Source organism: Ipomoea nil, unplaced genomic scaffold (assembly GCF_001879475.1).
Source record: "Ipomoea nil cultivar Tokyo-kokei standard unplaced genomic scaffold, Asagao_1.1 scaffold2610, whole genome shotgun sequence".
NCBI lineage: Eukaryota > Viridiplantae > Streptophyta > Magnoliopsida > Solanales > Convolvulaceae > Ipomoea > Ipomoea nil.
This window is the reverse complement of record NW_017619038.1, coordinates 1,438,164-1,460,284: the sequence shown is the minus strand read 5'-3', so window position 1 is coordinate 1,460,284 and position 22,121 is coordinate 1,438,164. Positions and strand designations below refer to the sequence as shown.

Sequence of the window (22,121 nt, the reverse complement as noted above, 5' to 3'; positions counted from 1 at the left end):
CACTTTACACCTCAACAAGCTCCTCACTAGGCTCACCTTCCAAACCCACTTCAAGAACACACCAAAAGATCATAAAGATTCTATCTTTAAGAAAAGACACCTTAGATAAAACCAAAAACACAAGATGAACTTAGATCTTACCCTCCTAGATGCCCAAATATAAGAAAGATTGAATCTTGGAAGCAACTCTTGAAGTTTTGGCAAGGTTCCAACTTGGCTTGGAAGAAAAGCTACTCACCTTTTAGAGAGAGGGTGGAGCTAGATTTTTAGAAAAGTGTAAGGATAGAATGAAGTGGTCTACTAGGTTAGGTTACATTACCAACAACAAGTGAAAGGTCAAGAATACCCTTACTAACACAAGGGAAGTGTAAGGAACAAGGGAACTCCTTACAAAGCTCAATGTACAACTTTGACTTTGGGATTGACTAGTCAATTACTAGTCCCCAAGTATTGAATTTTCAGGATTTTAGGAATTAATTCACCAATTGAATTAGGATTAGTTACATAATTAATCCCTCAAATGAATTTGGATTTCGGGGTGTCACACAATCAGTACAATATATGGGTTTACAAATATCATGTACTCTTTTCTTCAACTAGGTTTTTTCCCACGTGATTTTCCTAGTGAAGTTTTTAACGAGGCATGAATTTATTTAAATATACTATCGGTATACCTTGTACTCTTTTCTTGTTTAGGTTTTTCCCACAGGGTTTTCCTAGCAAGTTTTTAATGAGGCAAGATTATGGTTATATAATGTCCAAGGGGAGTGTTACAAATGATTTTAATATGGACATTGATAGATACCTCAAATAAGGAAGCCGGACGGGAAGGTATAGCAAGGTATTCAGATCAAGGCAATGCCCGATACTTAGCGGGTGAGGGATTCTCAGAGCCACAGTCATTATATAAGGCACATAGCGATGAAAACCAGTCATCCTCTGGCGACCAGTCAACCATAGCAGCATGCGCTTACTCAAGTGGGGCTTGCCCACGTAGATAGAGCGACCAGCCCAGGCAGCCGGTGTGTCCTCGGTGGGGCTCCCAGGCGAGACTCGGTCGAGCGACCAGCCTCGGTGGTCGGTGTGTCCCCGGCTGAATACCCTGCGGGGTTCAAATGGGCGACCAGGTTCCGTGGGCGGTGTGTCCTTATCCGTGCGCCACTCAGGGACCCAACCGGGCGACCACGCTCCGCAGGCAGAGTGTCATCGCCTGGGTGCGGCGGCTCCTAAAAAGCATCCCCTCGGCGGTCGGGACATTCCCGATAGGGTTCAGATCCAGAAACGGATACCAGCGGATGAGGCTATCTTCGTTCATTAAGTAACTTATTCCTTAATTAGCTTAGACGGTTATGGTAGCAAGTAGGCGACCGCGTCAGCCCTACCTCTCCTCTAGACTTGACTTTACGTCAACCCTACTTACCTTGTAAGAATCTCACATTCGTGTATAAATATCCTCACATGATCACCTTGAAAAGGATCGGCACATTTGGCGGCCAAACCCTAGAGAAGTAATACGACATTATTCTCTCTTCTCTTGAATTTATTCTCTCTTTTTTGCTGCATTCATACTTAGACACTCCAAGGTACATTCTTACGGTAGTGTTGGCCCACTGAACAACCACTCAAGGCTGTAAAAACCAACAGACATTATTATGACCTTTTATGGTGATAGTTTATAACGGTCATCCTATTTACTTCCTTCTTTTTCTCTTGTATTATAAACATGTAAGGATGGATTGAATAAAATAGATTTGGTGATTTCCCCAATCTCTAATTTTCTCTCTACTCTGTATTATCAATTTTATGTTCATTCTATTGTATACAAAGTTCATCGGTTAGGAGCTAATAGCCTACGGGCACAACAAATCACAATAGTAACTTGGTGTAGAAATTATGTCTCAATATTTCATGTATTTAATTAAGTATAGTCAATTAGTTTATGAGTATTAATTATTTAAGGAAAATACATTTTTCCCCATTTTTGAACATTCTCTCTTGATACAATTTCCATTCATTTGGTATCATGAATTGATTAACTCCCCCGCTAATAAAAATAAATTTAAAAGTTATATAGTCCAACGAAGGAGAGAAACATGAGTTATCAAAATAAATAAAAGATAGAGTTGAGAATATTATGTCTAGGTATTGTGACCAATTATTATTATACCGCGAACCATGATCATTACAATGTGAATCCCTAACATTCATGTTCATTTTGCCAAAGGCTTTGTGATCGAATGGCATAGCTGTGACTTCTCAAATGAGAGGTCTCAAGTTTAAATCGCATTGTGGGGGTATTAACTCTTTGTGCTTTTAGTACTAAAAAAACATTCATGTATCTTCATTTTAACCTCCAATCCAATGTTGTAGAAGGCGCTAGGCGCAAGTCGGGTGCTTAGAGCGTCTAGGCCGCCGAGGAATTCGAGTATAGAGTCATTAGCACTAAAAAAAAAAAAAAATCATGTTCATTTTTAATATACTAAAGGTTCATTTTTATTATACCACAAGTTCTATTTTTTTTTTTTAAGATTCATTTTAACCTCCAATACTTCAAATATGTAAATACCAATGTTGTAGAAGGCGCTAGGCGCAAGTTGGGTGCGTAGTGCCTAGAGCGTCTAGGCAACCGAGTAATTCGAGTATATATATTGTCTCTACTTTTCTTACTCAAGGTTGGAAGTTATCAGACTGTTATAATCCCCAAACTAGTTCTCTACTGACATGACGATTATTATTTAAAAAATTAAAAGTTTATACTTATTTTAACAATTAAATAAAATTTTAAAATTAAAACCAACCCCCTAAGTCTCCGTCCTAATGATGAAGCAATATCTTCGTCTCTAGCTTAGTGACAAAAAATATTTCTTCGTCTTCGGTTGGAGTGTCTTTCTCTCAATATCAAAGACGAAGGGGATATTCGGGTCACCCCCTTCCAATTGATATTTTGAAAAAAAAAAAAAAAAAGGATAGGTGTTGGGTTTTTAATTTTTTTAAAAAATTTTATTTTATTTAAAATTATTAAAATGGAATTTAAAAATTATTTTTTAAAGGTTAACCACCATGTCAATAAAAAATCAGAAGTACATATTATTTTGAATTAATTTCACTTTTGGTCCCACGACTTTAGAGGATCTATCACTTTTGGTGCACAACTTTAAAAGTTTTCAATTTTGGTGCCTAACTTTGTTTTTTTTTATCAATTTTGGTCCTTTCAACCAAATTGACGACGAAATATTGCCGGATTATATATTTTTAGGGGTAAAATCGTCATCCCAAGGAAACATCTTCAATATCTAAACAAAATCACTCTAAAATCATATCTATAGGTGTTTGATCGATGAGAATAATTGAGAAGACGGACAGAAACTAGACACAGATCTATGAGATTTATAGCATCGACGATTGCCAAACTCTTATATTTCTCTTAACATGATTTTTCTTTTGTTTAGATATTGAATATCTTTCCTTGGGATGACGATTTTGCCCCTAAAATGTAAAATCCGGCAATATTTCGCAGCCAATTTGGTCGAAAGGACCAAAATTGATAAAAATAACAAAGTTAGACACCAAAATTGAAAAAATTTAAATTTGTGCACCAAAAATGATAGAACCTCTAAAGTCGTGGGACCAAAAGTGAAATTAGTTCTATTATTTTTGATTTAATTGCATAAATTTGACTTGTTTAGAGAGTTAATTGTGTTCTTTTAAGTTATGGCCTGATTACGTTTTTATGAACTATTTTGAACGGTTTAATTTATATTATATAGCTTTCGTTGTAAACAAAATAACACATCCGATCTTAGCTTAGTTGATAGAGCGAAGGATTGTAGTGGTTAGTAGTCGTCTGAAATCCTTAGGTTGCTAGTTTGAATCCGGAAGGTCGGATTTGTTTCTTTTTCGTTAGTTTTCTATGTTTTATTTATAAAAAATGTATTTTTTAAATTAAGAATAAATGCAATCTATGGAATTGCCAACAACAATTCTTTGAGCTAATTAATTAAGGATTTTCTTAAAATTAAACAAGTGCAATTAAGTGTACGAATATACATTATTAGTGACTTAATTATTAATTATAATTCATCATTTGATAAATAATTAATTATTTAATTTAGTGATAGAGTTTAGAATTTCGAATACAATCTTAAAGCATTACAAGCCAAATTTACAACTCTTATCTTCATCCAAACATTACATCCAGCCCAAGCACATGCAAAAGGTAAATTATTGGTTCATTATTGTGCGACCATGGTCCACATAGTTGTGTGAACCATGAATGCAATATACATTTTTAATTTATTAAAAATATATTATTTGTATACTGAATGTACATTATTTGATAATATATAAAAAGTCATGTACATTCAATTAATGTACTTTACGTATACAAATAATATATTTTTAATATATTAAAAATATACTTTTTATTTATGGTTCACACAAATGTGTAGACCATGGTCCATAGAATAATGATTGCATGCAAAATGTAGTAACTTGGTGTAGAAATTATGTCCGAATATTTCATGTAATTAATTAAGTATAGTCGATTAGTTTATGAGTATTAATTATTTAAGGAAAATACATTTTTCTCCATTTTTGAACATTCTCTCTTGATGCAGTTTCTATTCTTTCAAAAGGCTGAACCCCAACCCTAAAGGCTCCCCACACCCCGATCCGACAGAACATTTGGGATGCAGTTTCTATTCACTTGGTATCATGAATTGATTAACTTCACCGCTAATAGAAATAAAAATAAATTTAAAAGTTATATAGTCCAACGAAGGCGAAAAACCTGAATTGTCAAAATAAATAAAAGATAGAGTTGAGAATATTATGTCTAGGTATTGTGACCAATCATTGTACCGCGAACCATGATCATTACAATGTGAATCCCTAACATTTATGTTTATTTTGCTAAAGGCTTTGTGGTTAAGTGACATAGCTGTGATTTTTCAAATTAGAGGTCTCAGGTTTGAATCTCATTATAGGGGCATTGACTATTCGTGCTTCTAGTACTAAAACAACATTCATGTTCATTTTTTTGAAGATTCATTTTAACCTCCAATACTTCAAATATGTACCTCCAATACTTCAAATATGTAAATACCAATGTTGTAGGGCGCTAGGCGCAAGTCGGGTGCCTAGTGCTTAGAGCGTCTAGGCAGCCGAGAAATTCGAGTACAGAGTCAGTAGTACTAAAAAAAAAAAAAAAAAAAAAAAGGTTCATGTTCATTTTTAATATACTAAAGGTTCATTTTTAGTATACCACAAGTTCATTTTTTTTTAAAGATTCATTTTAACCTACAATACTTCAAATATGTAAATACCAATGTTGTAGAAGGCGCAGGCACAAGTCGGGTGCCTAGTGCCTAGAGCGTCTATGCAGCCGAGTAATCTGAGTATATTGTCTCTACTTTTCTTACTCAAGGTTGGGAGTTGTTAGACTGTTATAATCCCCAAACTAGTCAACTGCATATGTTAGATGGTTAGTTGAGACGTTGAGTACATGCAATGACTGTAAGAATATAGAAGAGGAGTTGCCGAGCAGGAAAAAAAAAATCACTCACCGGAGTCGAGTGCTAACTCGGTCGAGTTGGCCACCAACTCAACCAAGTTAAGTGCTCAACTTGATCGAGTTAGGCGCCAAACTCGGCGCTTAGGGCACCTAATCTGTCAATTAGTCGCCAAACCAATTAAAAGTCTCTTTGAGCTGAAATCGCCTCGGCCTAAGAGCGGCTAAGCAGCCACATAGACCTATTTTTACAACAATGGTAAATACTTAATCTTTTCAAGTCTTAAAAATTTGAACTGATTAAATACAAACATTTGAAAGAGTTTCACCTTCAATGCTCAAACCTACCAATAAACACAAAATCCTAATCCACCCACCAAGCCAAATAATGGCACCCTACTAAAATATCTTCATCTACACCCAAAGACCGAACAATATAAAGCCCAATAAAACTCTAATTCATTGAAATCAGCTGAATATTTCTTGAAATATTTTCCATATTTTCATTAGTTGTTGGTGTTGCCACCGCCGCCGGCTTAGCAGTCTTGGAACTTGAGTTGCTCAGGCTAACCGCCGCCGGAATGGAAGATCCGGCCACCGCCGGCGACCAGAGTTGTGCGTTCTTCACCTTGGATATGCTTGCTAGAACTCCTAATGGTGTTACATCCCCCACCACTGTCACCTTCTTAGCTGCAAAGTCTATGTTGAAAGATGATACCCCTGTTTTTAACATTGGAACAACCATATAAGAAATTTAAATATGGCATAATTGTTGAATCTCAATTATATTGGATGAGCGAGTGATCTCAAAAAGTTTAATCGATTTTATGACTTTACTGGCATTAGTACACTATTAGTGAAGCCCGCCTTGTGACCCTAGCCAGCAAAGAACACAAGCAATCGTTATGCGTTGGACCCGTGTCCAGCATGCTTGCTGGACACAGGTAACAGTGCCGTTAGGCACTGTTATCTCCTTTTTTTTTTTTTTTTTTTTTTTTTAAATTTCAGACCACTTCATTGTAAGAGTATATGTTCATAATTTTATTAATATATGTTAATAACTACACATTCATAACTCCATAACTGTACGTTCATAACTCTATAACTGTACATTCATAACTCCATAACTGTACATTCATAACTCCATAATTGTACATTCATAATTTTCGAAGCTCTATGTTCACAATTTTAGAGCTCTATGTTCATAATTTTATCACTATATGTTCATAATTGTAAGTTCATAATGTTAGAGCTCTTTGTTCATAATTCGATCAATTACTGTACATTCATAATTCCATACTGTAGATTCATAATCTCATAACTGTAGATTCATAACTCTATAACTGTAGATTCATAACTCTATAACTGTACATTCATAACTCCATAACTGTACATTCATAATCTTCGAAGCTCTATATTCACAATTTTAAAGCTTCATGGTCATAATTTTATCACTATATATGTTCATAATTGTAAGTTCATAATGTTAGAGCTCTGTGTTCATAATTTCATAATTGCATAACTGTATATTCATAACGGCATAACTGTACATTCATAATCCAAAAAAAAAATAACGCCGTTAACGCCGTTAACGGCAAAACGCGCGCGATTTTTTTTTTAAACTAAATGACGCGTTTTTTTTTAAAAAACGACGTCGTTTTGGACCCGTGTCCACAATTCAATGTGGACACGGGTCCAGGGCATAATTTGCCGAACACAAGAAGGTAAATCATCCTAGGTTTTTAGTAGTTGAACAACAGTTATACCATAGACCCAGATTCACCTTGCAAGGTTGACCCAGGTCTAAAATTTACAATTTACATATTGAATGTTCACAATTTACATACTAGATGTTCACAATTTTTACAATTAGTATGTAAATTATGAACATTCAATATGTAAATTGTGAACATGTATGTAATTGTGTATTTTTTAATCCAAGTCCACCTTGCAAGGTGGAACCGAGTCCATAAAATAATTTACCTAGTCGGCTCAACCAAGAAAATCAATAGACAGTTCTACATTAATTTATTTAAATTTATTAGAACATTGTGGTTACCTAGACAATTGTTCGACCAACTTAGTTGGAGTTGTCTGGATCAATTGAAATTAAAGTTGACCAAATCCAACATTGTAGTAGTGTTTAATTCTTACTTTTAATTAAGCTTTAATGACATCAATTTCAAAAAACATACCTTGCATTCTAGAGATGTGTTTTCTCATCTTTCTCTCACATCCTCTGCAATGGAGTGAAACCCTAAGAACAACAACCACCTGCAACAACAAATTCATTCAATGCAACCATTATCTCTTCTCTTCTGTTTTGGACCACTCCACTCCACTGTTCATAACAACTAAACCCCAACTTTATGATTCCAACAAACCTCAGTGTCTTCTCTTTGTCACTGCAAAACTTTTTACTAGCCAAAAAGGGAATTTGGGAATTTGAGGGGGTGGGGTGAGGGCAGTAATGGTAAATTTTACTTTTACTGTTGCGGCTATTTTTTGGGATGTTTGTTTAATGCATGCCTAAGTTCAATACATGAAAGTGAAAAATGAAAAGAAAATTAGTAATTAACTAATTGGGCCAGTTCCGGTGTAACTTGGAGCGAACGAGAATTAGTTGGGTGGACTCGGATCAAAAGACGAACGGAGATAGATCCAAAACACCTCATGGTTTACACCCAACAAAAAGTTTTATAATAAATTAACCGACATAATAGAAAAAAAAATACTTCTTCTGTAACTCTATTGCATTATATCTATATGTGTCTGATTCGATTAACGAGATTTAATTTGGATATTATATCAAAAGTACAATTAAATACCAAAAAAAATGAATTTTAAAAATTATAAATACTTTATAAGAGTTGATTTATATGTAACTTTGCCATATTCCAATAGAATATTTTATTTTTAGTAAAAGGTATAAAGTAAATTTTGTCCATAACAATATGAAAGGAAAAGATTAGACAAGAACATGGAACATGATCCAACTACCCGTACACACAACCAGGTCGTTTACATATAAAATTATATTATTTTAATACATAAAAATAAAACATACAGTAATAAAAGGACAAGACAAAGTTGTACTCCTCTGCTTTCAATTCCATGAGTTTCACCCCTCAAGAGTTTAATCTTTATTATTTTAAATTATTTTATAATTTAATTTGATAAAAATTTATTTGACAATAATTTGAATCTTTAATTTGAATCTATATTTTTAATGTGTATTTTTTTTCAAAAATTCCACAATTGAAGATCGAAATGTCCTTGTATTAAATGATTTAAACTGGTTTGTTAATAAATGATCAAAAATGGTTATGCTACAATAACTCTAGGATCAAAAGTTGATGTTATGATAAAAAATGACTTAAATATACTGTCGCCTATAAATCTATGACCAAAAATGAAATTAACTCAATAAATAAATTTAATGTGACTAGCTATTAGATAACAAAATATCATAATATATATCATGAAAGAAATATTAATAAAAAAAATTATATGAATTTTTACGCATTAAGCATACAAAATGCTAGTCGTAAAAGAAATATTAATAGAATTCAAAAATCATAACTATAGTATCCTAAATATGAGAAGATTTTAGTTTTAATGATCTAGTAATATGAACATGTAAAAACAAAGATAATCTCGAAATTAATATCATTAAAATTAGTCTGATTTAAATTAAGAAATTTATGTATTAAAAAAATGTAAAATTTTACCTGATCTGTGGAGCCAGAGGGAGGCAGGGGAGAAGAAGAAGGAAGAGGAGGCAGTGGAGTGTGAGAAGAACCGGATTGATCGGAAAGTTGTTGGAGATTTTTGATATGGTTATTCGGATCATCCAACTTCAGAATCGGGTCGAAATCCGAAAGCACGTCCAGGAAATAATCTTTATTGTCCTCATTCTCATTCAGAAGGTACCTGGAAGAGCTCTGCGGCGTGATAAAACCGCCCGGTTTAGTACACCTCCACGCGCCGCCGCTTTCCTCACCCGCCGCCGGCTTCCGAGGATTCTTCTTCTTATTATTACTCTTAATACTCTTGCTCTTATCCTTCTTTGTCTTGCCAACACCGCCAGCGTTCGGCGCCGGAGGTTTTGGGACCGGAGCGGTTCGTCGCCTGGAGTCCGTGATGATAGGGTTGAAGCGGTCGATGGCTCTGCCTCCGCCGCCGAGTTGGATTGCGGAGGAGGAAGCGGCGGCGGTTATCTCTTCCATGGTAGAGCGGATGGCGGTGGCAGCTTGGGAGGCGCAGAATATATCGATTCCCTTCATGTGCGGAAGAGAAGAGAAGAGAAGATAGAGACGATGGAGATGGGGAATCTGAATCAAATTAAAGCTTTTGGAGCAATGGAGATTATATTGCTGCAAAGCTCTTCTCTCATCTAAACCCACCTTCCTTTCTATGGTTTTAAGCCTTACACCAAAAACTTAACGTTGCAATAAATTAAAATACTTAATTAATTGGTCACTCCATGGTAAAAATAAAAACACATAAAAATTATTAACACACATGGAGAATCAACGGAGCCCCCGATCTCCCCTATGCCTATATGGTCACACGTATCTCCAACCACACTTCGTTATTATTCAAGCTTAAACTTAAACCAACAAACATACTATTAGAAAGACTCGTCTACGATTTGATATCACAAATTTAGATGTATTTGGTGAATCACAACGTATTTACTACATCAAACATAAAATTCCAATTTATTTTTTTTTTTTTGAAGCAGAAATTCCAAACTTTTAATTTACACAAAAATCTTAGTAAACATATACGAATAAAATAAAAATTGGTTTAACTCCTAGTAAATGTGACAGCATATAAAATAAGTTTAACTTATTACTGCTCCTACTCAGAAGACAAATGAAGGTGGTAAATCGCGAAATGTGACTCAAATGGCCTAGAAACTTCTAAATACTTATACATTTAAACCATGCATATTATGATGGTTAATAAAACAAAGTTTATAAATTTAATTTGAGATGATTAACTAATTGAGCTATATCTTGAAGTAATATCACATATAAAATGCAACAAAAATGTACGTAATATACAGAGTATTTGATGTATGTATCTAATAAATTATGTATGATGTGTCAATTCTTGTACCAATAGTTAGTATCCGTTACCTTTACGAGGCTCATATACTATCTTATATAATGTAAAAGTATCTAATGTAAATCAAAATATTGACGAGTGTCAACATTTTAGCATTTTTTTTAATGTACGAATATATCCATCCTGCCGATGCATGGGCTGCAATGCTGATATAAAACGCTATGATATCATATTTTAAGAGAGAAAATTTTGTATGAGATCGTACGCTATATATCCTTATTCGTAAAATTAGGGTCAAGATGAAAATTAAATATAATACTCATACTGGAAATTGTAATATTTATATTGAAAAATAATACTAATCAGGAATAAAATGTAATACTTTTAAAGAAAAATTTAATACTTTTATATTTTGATATAAAAGTATTATTACATTTTTCTTTAAAATATTACATTTTCTCTTATAAGTAACAAACATCTTATTTCAAGTTTAGATGGCACCTGCTCTCTTTGAGGGAAGGTCATAGGATTGAATCCCGGTTACTACCTTGTAATAAAGTCAATAGTACTAAAAAAAGAACAAAAAAAAAACATCTTACTTCAAGTTAATATTAAATTTTTTAGTATAAGTGATCACTCTTTCTTAAATAGTTTTCAATACTACTTGATATTATTGAAAATTATTTTAATAATATATTATATCGTATACTCTTCTTGTGTCTCAACTAATCAATACGCAATAGGCTCTAATCTCAAAACCTTGTATATTAATGCCCACGACAAAGTCAAATTCATACTTAGCTTATGCATTTTGTATATTAATGCTCACAGCAATAAGATCAAATCTATACCTACTTACGCTTGAGGTCCCTGGAAAAGATAAATTACGAGTTTTTGGTCAGTACCTAGACTCCCACCCTTGTCCTGATGGAATCAACTGAACTATTAAAATTTATTTCCATCTGAACTATTAAAATTTATTTTAATATTACATAAATGTTACCGTGTTTTATATCAAAGTTGTTGTCTTAGTATAAAAGAATTTTCCTTTTTAATGTATAATGAACAAATTTTCTTTTGGGGTTCTTTTATTCTATTATTATTATTATTATTTTTTTTTTTTTTTTTTTTTGTTGTCTTCTCTTGGTGGAGGGGAGGGGGAGGGGGTGGGGGATGTGGGGGTGGTGTCACAGCTTCATTAAAGGAAGGGAATTGATGCTCTACCCAATATTCAACTTCACATGCTCACTATTTATCCAGCCAAGATATATATTCTTTTAATATATTATTGAACCCCCTATATATATATATATATATATATATATATATATATATATATATATATATATATATATATATATATATACCACTTAATTTCTTGAAATGTTTTTTTTTGTCTCCCCTGCTCTCTCTCTCCACATGAACACACAAATTCCAACAATATCAAAGCATGAGGATGAGCAACTGGTAAAATGAGGGCAAATCCATGGTGTATTAACACAAAAATATAAGTCATAAATATAGAATTATTTTTATTTTTAGTCACAAAACTATATAGTTATTTTTGTATTTGGCTCTCAAATATTATTTTTGTCACATTAATTTGATTCTTCTAACCAAATCTAAAATAGAAGACAGTCAGAATTCGTTAAAATACTAGCTCAAAATCATAGGTTTTCTCTCCCATATATAAAGAATAAATTGTGTAAGGGAACGACCCACGTCCAAGTTTGTCGAACAGTTAGTTCGATAACTACAATGTTCCAAATTCAATTCTCATATTAAAATGTAATGACATTATGATGATAATTTTCTCCAACTTTAATATAAAGTGCATTTATGAAAAAAAAATACTTCATATTAAATCCTAAACAGTAAAAAGTGAATGCTTTAACCAAACTAAAAAGCAAAACATTAAACAAAAAAAATAAAAACAAAAATAATTAATCAAACATATATTAATTGTTTAATCAAATCAAACAACTAATAATAATTAAATAAACTAAAATTGACTGATAAACTAAGGGTGTGTTTGGTTGGTGGGTTTTGCCCATAGGAATGGGTACGGAAGTGATTATTATTGTTTGGTTGATAGGTTTTTAGAACACTACTATGAGTTTCGAATACCCCATCAATTGAAAAACTTATACCCAAATAAAATAAGGGTTTCATTCTCTTACCCATTCTCAAGCACTACTACTAGTAACCATTCACATTCCACCCCGCAAATTATGCCATGGAATCGTGTTCACCGAGAATGGTGAACACAAGACAAAACGACGTCGTTTTTAGGCCCAAAAAAAAAAAAAAAAAAAAATCGCGGATGTGGAGTTAACGGCGCGCGTTTGATCAAATTATGAATTTTCTGTTATGATATTATGAATTTTATGAAAATTCATAATCTCATAACAGAAAATTCATAATCGCATAACAGAAAATTCATAATCTCACAACTAAAAATTCATAATCTCATAACAAAAAATTCATAATCTTATAACAGAAAATTCATAATCTCATGGTTCCAAAGTGAATGTGTAGGCATGGTTCCAAAGTGAATGTGCAGGCATGGATTCATAATTTATGAATGTCCGTGATTTCAGACGGGAATATGTAGGCATGGTTCCAAAGTGAATGTGCAGGCATGAATTCATAATTTATGAATGTCCGAAATTATGAATGTAATGAAAATTCATAATCTCATAACAGAAAATTCATAATCGCATAACAGAAAATTCATAATCTCATAACTGAAAATTCATAATCTTATAACAGAAAATTCATAATCTTATAACAGAAAATTCATAATCTCATGGTTCCAAAGTGAATGTGTAGGCATGGTTCCAAAGTGAATGTGCAGCCATGGATTCATAATTTATGAATTTCCGTGATTTCGGACGGGAATGTGTAGGCATGGTTCCAAAGTGAATGTGCAGGCATGAATTCATAATTTATGAATGTCCGAAATCTTTGTTCACATCAAATTAAAGTGAAACCGCAAAATGTGAAAATAAAGAAGAAAAGTCACGCAATTAATTAAAAAAAAAAAAAAAAAGATAACGGTGTATTAACACCGTTAGAACCGTGTTCACCATGAATGGTGAACACAGTTCCATGGCATAACGTCTGATTCCACCCTACTACCAAACATGTTAAATACTTTCACCAAAACCTATTGTCATTACCAAGTATTTGATATTCATTCTAATTCCGATACCCATCATAGGAATCGGAATCGGAATGAGTATCAAATACTTGGTAATGGTAATGGGTTTTGGTGAAAGTATTTAACATGTTTGGTAGTAGGGTGGAATGGGAATGATTACTAATAGGAGTGCTTGAAAATGAATAAGGGAATGAAACCCTTATTGTATTTGGGTATGAGTTTTTCAATTGATGAAGTATTCGAAACCCATAGTAGTGTTCTAAAAACCTATCAACCAAACAACAACAATCACTTTCATACCCATTGCTATGGGCAAAACCCACCAACCAAACACACCCTAAGTATGTTATGGGGACATAAACTTTTTCCTAAGAGAGTGGGGGAGAGGGTGACACTCATGGAGAAGATTCCCTGCAAGAATCAGTGACAGTTTCCTAAGAGTGCGTTTGGCTTCATTGTGGTCATCAGATGTTTAATCAAAAAAATAATAATAATAATTTCATTTTCAGAACGTGGCCTACACTCTACAGTACAGTTCTGCAAATGAATTTAATCTTAAATAAATATATGTACTATAAATAAAATGGTAATTAAATTTGAAATTTGATTGACTATGAGACAATACAACGGTTAAATAATTATCTGACACGCATTCCTTCCTATGTGCTCTTCATAATTCAATTCATCAACAGGTTTATCCAGATGAATATGGAGTTCACTGCCAATGGATCTGCCTTGCATTTCCCAATGAATATGTATGACATTTGCACCCAACACTTGTACTACCGACGTATATATTTCGCTTCCTCACAGAAGTTTATGTAAAGTAACATAAAATAGATGTTCAAATATATAATATTTTTTAATAAAAAATTACTCCGATCCATAATATTTTTATATATCAATAAGTATTACAAAAAAAATATATTATATTTTGGCTAATGCTTATTAAAGAATAAATAATACTTTTCAATGAAAATACTCATTAACTCGATTATAAAAAAGTATTACATTGTTATGAAAGAAAAAAGAAAAAGCATTACATATTTGAAATTCATCTCAAGTAAGACAATTTCATATAGATTCACCGTTGTTTTATATTCATTATGTCACATTTTATATGTCATACTTACTATCCATTGATCATACCAACTCTTTTTATCCGTACAATTACCACTAGCTATTAGGCTTAGTCATTCTCATATGTGTATTCTTTTTATTGGATACACTAATATATTAATTATTTATTAACTCGATCAGTCAATTCACAAATAATCTATGAAAATAAATAATTTTGTTTTTTATTAATCTGAGAGTGATAATTGTAAGGGTGGAAAGCATTTTTCATTAAAATTAGAGTTATACTATATCTTTTATCAACTTAAAATCACCCCCTAATATTCACTTTGATCTATAGAAAAGTAGTGCATCTTTATTAAAAATTATTGTGCTTCATATCACACGATCTCACACAAGCAAGACCAACTGTACAATTGATCTTGCATGAGAATCATCTCAAATGAAACGTGTAATAATATTTTCATCTCAACTTGTTCTTAAAATAAATGAATAAAGGTCAAATAGGCCATCGAACTGCACACCATAATGTAATTAGGTCACTGAATCTAAAAAACCTACAATTGAATTCCTAAACTAGCCAATTTCATGCAATTCCACCAATTTGCATGTTTCTAACAGGTCAACCTAAATTTAAAATATTTTTTAAAAAATAATTTTAAAAAAATAATTATTTAGAATTAAAAAAAAAAAAAAAAAGTCTTCGTCTCCGGCCAAAGACGAACTCTTCGTCTCCGGCCATGGAGACGAAGAATGTTTCTTCTCTGGCCGGAGAAGAAGACCTGTTTTTTTTTTTAAATACTTTTTTTAAAATTTTTTTTAAAAGCATTTTAAATTTGAGGTGACTTGTTAAAAACCTACATATGGAAGGAATTGCGTGAAATTTATTAATTTAGAGATTCAATTGTAGATTTTTTTTTAAGTTCAATAACGTAATTATATTATCGTGTACAATTTGATGTTCTATTCGACCCTTAATTCTAAAAGAAAATAGTAATATAAAATGCGTCAATTAGGAAAGGAAAAAAAAATCACCTGTGATGCCTAACGTCTATTGATTTATAGAAACATCAATTTATTTTTCTTTCCATGCATAATCAATCATTCAATCATTTATTGACATATATATATATATATATATATATATATATATATATATATATATATATATATATATATAGAGAGAGAGAGAGGGGTAGGGTTCCAGTGAGAACATGTGCTTAGGTGAGAACATGAGAACATATCATGTGCATCCATCTAATATTTTTTAATGGTATAGATTAGATTAAGTGTGTGCGAACGCGAATTAAATGTGTGCAAACACACTTAACCGCGTTTGCACACATTTAATGCGCGTTCGCACACACTTAATCTAATCTAGACCATTAAAAAATATTTGATGGATGCACACGATTTGTTCTCATATGATCTTAAATCTATATATATATATAGAGAGTTAATACACAAAATTATCCTCGACTATAGTGGTTTTTCTCAATTTTGTCCTAAACGACTTTGGTGTCATAAAATAGTCCCAGACTTTTGTGTTATTGCTCAATATTATCCTCCGTTAAATAATCTGTTAAAAGAGTGTTAAGTATAGGAATAAATTAGTAATTTCACATTTTAAGTCTTCTCTCTTCCTTGGCCTCCTTTACTCCACGTCTCCACCGACTCCGATTGCGAAATTACTTTTGACTGCGAAACCCCGAGAATTCCCGACTGCGAACACTCGATCTTTCTTTATCTTTTTTTTTTCCTGCTTGGAAGAAAAATAGTTAATCCATTGAATAGTAGTAATCTAGGCGGTGTGTACAATTTTTTCTGCATATCATCCTTACAGAGAATTTGAATCGCTATAGAGGATTTTGGTGCATGGTTATTAGGATTCCGGTTTGAATTCCAGTTCCGAAGCAGATTTAGGTCTTTAGGATGCCCAGGTGAATTATATGCTATTTAATTCTTGAGTTCTGGAATACCATTAGGGTAAAGATGAGTAAGGAGCAGAAGAGGGATAATCCTCCCTAGCATCAACAACCAGAAGGGGGAGAGAATACGATGCTTTGGAGGGTTCTCGTTTTTGGGTTTATAAGAGCTTTTGCCATTAAGATTGTCGCCGTGAGTTACTGGTTTCTAAAGATTGTATTTTTAGTCATTTTCATCCGTTCCTTTTTAACATTTTGTGAGCATGAGGTTCAGACTTCGGTATTCTTGCTGAATTGTTGTTAATTTTGTTGAATTATCTTCTGGGAATTGATAGAATTTAAGCTTGTGGTGAGTTTTAGTTCAATTCTAATTTGACATTATATATGCTTTGAGGTTTTGCATATAGTTCTGGGAAGAGAAAGAGAGGAGTCAAAGTAATTTTTCAGTCGCAGTTGGTGGAGTAAAGGAGGCTAAGGGAGAGAGAAGACTTAAAATGCGAAATTACTAATTTATCTCTATACTTAACATCCTTTTAACAGATTATCTAACGGAGGACAATATTGAGAAATAACATAAAAGTCTGGGACTATTTTATGACACCAAAGTCGTTTAGGACAAAATTGAGAAAAACCACTATAGTCGAGAACAATTTTGAGTATTAACTTTCTCTCTCTCTATATATATATATATATATATATATATATATATATATATATATATATTCACCTACTTGTCAAGAAGTATTTACTGCCCCAAAAATTTACCTCCCTTTACCACCACCGAAAAAAAAAAAACAAAAACAAAAACTGCAAGTATTTGTGGTGCAATAATTCAGGTCAGAAGTGGTGATGAAGACAATGCAACTTCTTCAGTACTGAACTAAGGAATTATTGCATTTGGTGAAATTTCTGATTATTGTTGAAACATTTATTGTTATCAAATATTGGTAGCAACCTTACCTTTACTAACTTTTAGCATATTTTAATATGATAATAGAGTTAATACCCAAAATCGTCTTCGATTATCGTGGTTTTTCTCAATTTCGTCCTAAACGACTTTGGTGACCTAACATCGTCCCAGACTTTTGTGTTTTGCTCAATTTAGTCCCAGACTTTTATGTTTTTGCTCAATTTAGTCCCTCATTTGTAATTCTGTCCATTTTGTGTTATATAAATAGACAATTCAGTAATTTTAATATTGGCATCTCTTTACTCATAGACATGTGAACTGCGAAGTCCCTTTTTTTTTACGAATTACTCCAAGAATTACTCCTAAAACTGCGAATATAAAATTTGATTTGCAGGTTCGGGAGTAATTCTGGGTGTAATTCGTACAAGAAAGAGAAATTTCGCACTTCACAAGTTGAAAGTAAAGAGAGATCAATATTGACATTATTGAATTGTCCCTTTATTTAACACCAATTTGACGGAATAACAAATGGAGGACTAAATTGAGCGAAACACAAAAGTCTGGGACGATATTAGGTCACCAAAGTCGTTTAGGACGAAATTGAGAAAAACCACTATAGTCGAGGACGATTTTGGGTATTAACTCTATGATAATATAATCTTCAGTTTGCCTAATTAAATGAAAGATATTTGTTACATTATATTTAAAATAGTAAAGAATTTAGTATACTTTTAAGAAGGATTTTTTCCTCATAATCAAAAGGTATATTTCGTCTCAACTTACAAGACGTTTGGTTGGAAGAAATTAGAATTTCATTCCTACTTAATTCTCACCTAATTCCAAAGACATTTAAATTTCTTAGAGTGATGTATTCAATTATGACTTTTATAGAGTTTTAAAGATTTTTATGAATTGAACTTTAAAAGTTTAGAGGTATTTAATTCAAACTTTTAGAGAGATTTTAAAAGTCAGGCGGTATTCAATTAAGATTTTTAAAGATTCTTTAAAAGTCGTGTGGTATTCGATTAAGAGTTTTAAATAGTCTTTAAAAGTCATGTGGTATCCAAAAAGTTATGAACTTTTGTAGACTTTTTAATTTTAAGACTTTTGTAGATTTTTCATTCTCAAATATAAATAGTTGAAATCCAACCATCAACCCAAGATTTCAAATTTTCTTTCTAACAACTTTGAATGTTTTCTCTCTCTATTTAAACTCTATTTTTTCTCCCTATTTAAACTCTATAGACCTATATAAATTCAATAAAATTATTTTTTCTTCATTATCCTATATTTTCTTCATACCTAAACTCTACCAATTTTTCACTCTCCCCTAAACTTTAGAATCTTCATCTAAAAATTCGAAATAATATTATTTTTACTTCATTATTACTTGTTTATATTGATTTTTATTTTTATCTATGAATTTTTTATCCATAACTTTCTCTAATTCTCCCTAACTACATGAACAAAGCAAGTTATTCATCGTCAAATTTTAGTATATGTTTCATAATATTCATATAAATACTTATATATTTTGATTTTTATTATTTTTATGTTTATATTCGTAATATATATTTTTCCTCTTTTTAACAATAGGTTACTACGAATGGCAAATTACTGTTCGCAACAACAATTTGGGGTTGTAAATAGTAGCACCTTGTTGTTGTTTGCAGTCTCAAATTGCTATTGCAAATAATAGTTATTTGCGTGATGCCTAGCATTATATCAAGTATAATTTTATATATATTATTAATATTAGATTTTTAATTTTTTTATTTTATGCAACTTGTAATTATATTTTTAAATATTTTATTTGATCAAGTCTTTTATTATAAATTTTATTGTCCAATATTGTTATGAGTTTCTAAAGAAATAAAATTTTTTTTTTGTTGATGTTTATTAATAATATATATATATATATATATATAAGTAATTAGCATATAAGTCTCAGCATACTATTGATAAAAATAATAATGTTGAGAATGTTGATGTTGGTGAAGAACTATATAATAAGAAGAATTTTATGATATATTATAAATGTTTTGTAAGAAAATTGTAAATGATAAGAATCAAAATCATTGAAAATTTGTAAGGATGTATTCAATTTAGAATTTCAATGACTTTTGTAGACTTTTTAAAATAAAAAGTTGATAAAGTCTATGAAAGTTGATAGACTTTTATAGAGTCTTATAAAGTTTTAAAAAAATTTTGAACGACTCTATGAAAGTCCATCAAAGTTTATTAAAATCTATTATTTTTAAAGTCTTTAAAACTCTACAAAAGTCATGATTGAATACACCCCCCTTAGTTTAGTTAGAGGGAATTGCAATTCCCTCATTTTCATTGAATTAGAATCTCATGCCCCTCGGGATTTTAGTTTCGCGGATTTTAGGAAGAAAAAATGATAATCCTGAGTCAAATTACCCCTCCCTTTTTTTTTTTAACCTAAAATTGATGGCTGACCTTCCCTTCTAGATGATAGCGTGTATTATTCTTCGAGTACTGTCAACAAAGAACGTCATTCCTGAGCCATAATCATTCTAAGCCAACCTTAATCAAGTATATTTTCTCAAACCTTTCAAGTATTTAAATTTGATATGTGTATATAACGTATTTGCCTAAATTTTGAGCAGTAAAATTTGCATTCTGATAGTCGAATGAACATTATACAACACACCCATACAAATTTAAATATTTGAGAGTTTTGAGAAAATTAACATACTTGATTAAGGTTGGCCTATAATGATTATTGCTCAGGAACGGCGTTCTTTGTTGACAGTAGTCAAAGAATAATACACGATATCATCTAGAAGGGAAGGTCATATATCAATTTTAAGTTTAAAAAATGGAGATAAAATTTTGTCTCGGGATTATCTTTTTTCTTCCTAAAATTCAGGGAATTCAAATCGGGGGGGGGGGGGGGGGAGGGGGGGGGGGACGGGGGCATGGAATTCTAATTCCATGAAAATGAAATTGCAATTCCCTCCAACCAAACTAAGAAATTTAGTTGCTTTCGGAATTAGGTGGGAAGTAAGTAGGAATGAAATTCTAATTTCTTCCAATCAAACGCCGGATAAGTCTTGTGAGAATGTATAATATTATTCATTTTCTCAATTGACACTCCACCATCCATATAAATGGGTATGGCATAGGTATAGTCAATTGAAATCATAGATAATATTCGTTGATGAATATTCAATTAAAATACAATGGGCATTATCTTGGTGAGAATTGCATGCGTGATTCTAAATTTATGAGTAAGGAAAATTACACTAATTTTTGGTTATATGATTATGTATCTATAGTAGACCCATTTTGTACCTACACGCTGCAGTTGATAGTTTTTGTCCATGTAGCTATCATATTATGTGTCAGCAATTATCAAATTATTTGGTTACATGTACAGGAACGGTTAACTGTAGATACAGAATGTGTTAACGAAAGGTACATAATTTTTGTATCAGGGTTCACAATGCAATATGAACCTTGATCCATGGTATAACAATTGAATTCGGGTGGCCAAAGAATTTTGTTGTAATTGAATTGCAACTACATCTAACCAAATAATTGTTTAGAAACGCATTTAGCACAATTGGGTGCGGATTGCAGAGTGTTAGTGTTGCATACCATATTTTGAAAGTTACTGGCTCTCATTATAGTATCTGTTCATATACTTTCTCAACCTACTGAAACACAAAGAACCAATAACGCCTCCACAGAGGCTTGAACTCATAATCTTCCAATTGAAAGTCCAACCCGGATACCATTAGACCACATAATCCTGGTAAAACATAATTTAATGCATGGTAAGTTACATTTTGTTAAAGCAGTAGATCGACATGAATTTGAATCTCAATCGAGGATCCTCACATCATATATGTGTGTATAGGTGGTATATGTACGTGTATAAGGGCAGCACATGTATGCAAACATGCATGGATTGGAATAAAGGTTTAGACCCCATAGAGAACAAATTCCATTGTAGCTATCTAGCTAGCTAGAAAGTGAACTTTGTTTCTCAACCATTATATTAGCTCTATCTCAAGAATCAGATGCCTATTCCTTTCCCATTTCCTCTTCAATTTATTTCATAAATCTCTTCAATTCCTACCTTTTCTTCTTTCTCTTTTCTCTTTAGTCTTTACATTTACTTCTTTTTCTAAATTGATTCCCAAACTTTTTCTTTGTCTTCTTCACTTCTATGTGTAAACATCTTCACAAGTTATCAATGTTCTCTAACTATCTTCTACACATTTTTAATGTTAGATTTGTCATCTAGACGTGAAACATTATGACTTGTTAAATATCAAATCAAAATATCTTTTTAGTCATTAAATTTGTGCCACATCAAAGAATATTTTCATTCTTTCACTTTCTTTTTTTAATCCTATCCCTGCTTTAATGCATGAAAGGAATAGAAATTACAATCATAGAAGAAATTTAAAAAAATATTCCTACACC

The 22,121-nt window shown here is 32.0% G+C and overlaps 1 protein-coding gene across 1 annotated transcript; it reads right to left on the bottom strand.

Annotated features, from left to right (window-relative positions):
• Nucleotides 1-5,754: 5,754 nt before the first annotated feature.
• Nucleotides 5,755-9,956, bottom strand: LOC109154241 (protein SODIUM POTASSIUM ROOT DEFECTIVE 2-like). The gene is made up of 3 exons (XM_019302076.1): nucleotides 9,241-9,956; nucleotides 7,705-7,783; nucleotides 5,755-6,229 (listed from the first exon to the last, which is right to left on the bottom strand). Exons 1-3 carry the CDS (start codon nucleotides 9,793-9,795, stop codon nucleotides 5,964-5,966), a joined length of 900 nt encoding a protein of 299 aa, XP_019157621.1. The 5' UTR covers nucleotides 9,796-9,956; the 3' UTR covers nucleotides 5,755-5,963.
• Nucleotides 9,957-22,121: the final 12,165 nt, after the last annotated feature.

Coding starts and splice junctions, on each gene's coding strand:
- LOC109154241 (XM_019302076.1), bottom strand. CDS start 9,795: ATGAAGGGAATCGATATATTCTGCGCCTCCCAAGCTGCCACCGCCATC. Junction 7,784..9,240: donor CCTCTGGCTCCACAGATCAG/GTAAAATTTTAC, acceptor TTGTTGTTGCAG/GTGGTTGTTGTTCTTAGGGT. Junction 6,230..7,704: donor ACACATCTCTAGAATGCAAG/GTATGTTTTTTG, acceptor TGTTAAAAACAG/GGGTATCATCTTTCAACATA.